Raw genomic sequence first — 3,947 nt, 5'->3', positions numbered from 1 at the left:
CTATTTGTTCAGGAGCTTAGTTCCGATCCGCACTGTCTTGGTCGGGGCGGCGGGGTCGATCCCCACCGCCTTGGTTTCCTTTGTCGGGTGGAAGGCACTTGAGGAGGTCGGCTCGTTGTAGTCTGGGACTGCTGGAGTCGACGAATTCCCAAGCTCTAGGAGCTCAACAGAGTTGATGATCGCCGAGGCAAGCTCGTAGTGCTCGCGGTCGGACGTGTAGGCGTGCGAAAAGGTGCTACCCATAGTGATGACGTCGTTCGGTCCTGGCATCTTCAACTTTAGGTAGGTGTAGTTGGGGGTCACCATGAACTTGGCGTAGCATGGCCGCCCCAAGATAGTGTGGTAGGACCTTGGAAAGTCGACCACCTCAAAGGTGAGGACCTCTAAGCGAAAGTTGGCTTGGTCACCAAATATGATGGGTAGGTCGATCTGCCTGAGTGGGTACGCCTGCATCCGTGGGATCACGCTGTAGAAGGGAGAGCTCACTGGGTGGAGCACCGACTAGGAGATGCGCATGGCATCGAGGGTGTCGACGTAGAGAATGTTGAGGCTACTGCCTCCGTCCATCAGCACCTTGGTGAGGCATTTCTTGAGGACATGGGGTCAATGACGATCGGGTAGTGACCCGATCGAGTGATGTGGGAAGGATGGTCTTTCTGATCAAAAGTGATTGGGGAGTCCGACCAACTAAGGAAAGAGGGGACGACCGTCTCAGCAGCACATGCCACTCTATAGCGTACCTTGTGCTGGCGATTGGAGTGGATGGCATTGGATCCCCCAAAGGTCATGAGATATTCCTCGGGGTCATGGAAGCCGTTATCATCCTTGCCCGCCATGCCTCCTTTCCTGGCCGCCTCCTCCTTGCCCTTCCCTTCCTTCGGCCTGCCAGCCTATCGTAGGAAGCGCTTGAGGAGCTCGCAGTCCTTGTATAGGTGCTTGACGAGGTAGGCGTGGTTGGTGGATGGAGTCTCCATGAGCTTGTCGAAGTGGTCGGGCTGGCCCTGCTGGGGCTGCTTGCCCGCATGATCGGCTACGGCGACCAAAGCGGGGTTGGTCGGTCGACGCCGATTCTTCTTACTCTTCTTGCCCCTTTGTGTGGAGGGGCCCTCGCCTTTCTCCTCACGCTTGGCCTTGCCCTTGTCCCGACCCCCGCTAAAGACTGCCCCGACCGCCTCCTCGCCGGAGGCCTGGTTTGTGGTGATGTGGAGAAGGTCGGGTGGTACAGAGCTTCAGATAGCTGAGCTTGTGGATCAAGGACTCATTGGTTGTCCCAGAGAGGAACGCACTGATGATGTCCGCGTCAATGACATAAGGAAGGGAGTTGCACCGTTTTGAGAACCTATGGATGTAATCTTGTAGGGACTCGTTGGGCTCCTGCTGGCAGCTCTTGAGGTCCCAGGAATTCCCAGGATGGACATATGTCCCCTGAAAATTTTTGACACAGACCCTCTTGAGATCTGCACAATCGTGGTTGCTATCGACCAGGAGAAATTCGAGCTATGCTCGAACTTCCTCTGCCACGCAGATGGGGAGATATTGATTGATGAAGTGGTCATCATCCACTCCTCTAGCTCGGTAGGCGAGCCATAAGTCTTCGAGCCATATACCGAGGTTCGTTTACCCGGTGTATGTGGTGATGTTGGTGGGTGGTCAGAAGCGCTGTGGGAACGACGCTCTCTAGATGCGACGACCAAAGGCCCGTGGCCCCGGGGCATTCGGGCTAGGGCTCCGGTCATTTGGTCGGCCACCATGCCTAGGATGCATGTCTCTACACTCCTCAATGGGTAGGCTAGGGCCCATGCCGCCTGCTCTCACCGCCACTTGATGGACGTCATCATTGTGCCGGGCATGGCGTCGATTGTTGATGACACTATGAGCGTCATGGTTCGGCTCGAGCCATTTGTGCACAGGTGGTCGGTGTGGAGCGGGCGCCGGGTCAGGCTGTGGTGCAGCCACGGCCTCTTGCCCCAATCCGGGCAACTATAGTGGTGAGTGGATGGAGCAATTTGACTGGTGCGACCCCATTCCCCCGGTGGGGCAAGAGGCCATGAGCCGGTGTTGCGACGTGGAGCTCTCTGCTTGTTGAACGGCAGTGGTTTCCACCAGCGCCCGGAGGTTCCGGTGGATTGCCTGTTACTGGGAGTTGGCAGGCTCGGGAAGGCTACGCAGAAGCATCGTCGCAGCAGCGATGTTCTAGCTAGCCCGAGCAAACTGTGGGGGATGATTCCCTCCATCTAGGATGTTACGCTGGACCTAGTGGGCGCTACCCCAAGCGCCACTCGTCGGGTTATGCGCACATGGCGCAGCGTGCTGCGCCAAGCGGGCCAGCATAGGTGGCGGTTGACTCTGCCACCTTTGTCGTAACTCCTCGCTGTGCTCCTACGCATGTGCGAGGGCCTTCACATGAGGGTTCGGAGGGGTGTGAGTCTGTAGAGATTCTGCTACCATCGGTGGCTGTCCCAGGGCATATGCCATAGCACACTCCAAGGACAGAGGGTGGCCAGGTGCCACAACGTCGCCGATGCTGGAGTCGTTTCTTTGGACATCATCATCTTTGAGGTCATGAAAGGATGTAGGAGCGTAGCCCTCCATCCCGACAAATTCGGATGTGAGAGGGGGCGGCGTCCGCATCCTTCGGAGCCCCCACGCGCACGCGCCCAGGGGGGACGCGAAGCCTTAGGGGAACCGGTCATACGGCGATCGTGGTGAGGACAACGGGGTCCCTTCGGAGAGTTGGCAGAAGGTCTTAAATAGTGAATAAAGAACAATATGTACGATACTCACCGTGGAGTTTGAGCCTAGCATGGGCTCGAGGTGAAGCACGGGTGTCTCAACGTTGAGGTCGTCGAGTGGCCCGGGGCCGGCGGAGGGCACTCCTCCAGTGGGCGCTGGGACAAGTGCCTCCTCGCGGAGGCAGAGTACGCCGAGCTGGTCGGCGATGAAGTCCATACTTCCGAAGAGGAAGGTCTAGAGCGGCTCGAAGACGGGAGGAACTCACATCCCAACAGGTAGGAGCGTGGGAAACTCTAGCGAGCCGAAGCGAATCGTATCGCTTGAGCCCGCCATGCCGAAGATGGTGGAAAGATGGGCCATCCGATGACCAAAAGCGTGAACGCACGACGTCCTTCCCATGGACGGCGCCAACTGTCGGTGCGAAGATTGACCAACAAGTAAATATTTGTAGTTTGGCCGTGCGTTGTGATCGGATGTGGCCTAGGACTCAAGGACACATGATTTATACTGGTTCAGGCAACGTGCCCTATGTTCAGTTTCAGTCGGTCGGAGACTTTATTCATGAGCCCAGGTGCTTAAAGTTTGCTGTGGGGTTATAAACGAGTAGGAATAAGAAAGGAGTGTTAAAGGCACGGTCAAACTCTGAACCGAAGGGCCGAGAGTGACGGGGGCTTTAACGTGAGCTAAGTTTTAGAGTGTATGCTCTGTGATGCTTTAGAGTTCTAGGGCTATTGTGCTATTCGAGTTCTCAGGTCCTCGAGTGCTCAAATCGTCTAGCTTCTCTTTTTTGAGGAGAGCCAGAGAACTAGAAAATAGTCCGATCCCTTTTTAGGAGAGAGCTCATTCCCTTTTATAGTCGAAGGGGATGGACTCTTACAAGTCAGAGAAAGAGAGAGAATGTATACGTGTGCTACCTAGTCTTGTTGCCCAAGTTGTCGAGTACGAGACGATCGTCGGCGCCCACAATACTGTTTATGTCTAGATGCGTGTGGCAGGCTCTACCGCATTTGCCTGGTGGCAAATGTCGACGCCTACAATACTGTTTGGGTTCTGACACGCCTGGAAGGTTGCATTTGGCTTTCTGGCATGGCCTGGTGGCACCGTCCTGCAGGTGCGCAGGGTATGGCAGGGTACGACCATCGATATTGCGGTTTGACTTAAGCGCCTTACCTTATCTGCTCCGCCTGATCCCTGAGTCCTCACCGAGCGGACAT

The 3,947-nt window shown here is 56.1% G+C and overlaps 1 protein-coding gene across 1 annotated transcript; it reads right to left on the bottom strand.

Moving 5' to 3' along the window:
- Positions 1-836, bottom strand: LOC136489092 (uncharacterized). The gene is made up of 2 exons (XM_066485820.1): positions 741-836; positions 1-447 (listed from the first exon to the last, which is right to left on the bottom strand). Exons 1-2 carry the CDS (start codon positions 834-836, stop codon positions 1-3), a joined length of 543 nt encoding a protein of 180 aa, XP_066341917.1.
- Positions 837-3,947: the final 3,111 nt, after the last annotated feature.

Source organism: Miscanthus floridulus, chromosome 10 (genome assembly GCF_019320115.1).
Source record: "Miscanthus floridulus cultivar M001 chromosome 10, ASM1932011v1, whole genome shotgun sequence".
Taxonomy (NCBI): domain Eukaryota; kingdom Viridiplantae; phylum Streptophyta; class Magnoliopsida; order Poales; family Poaceae; genus Miscanthus; species Miscanthus floridulus.
This window is presented reverse-complemented; position numbering and strand designations above follow the sequence as displayed.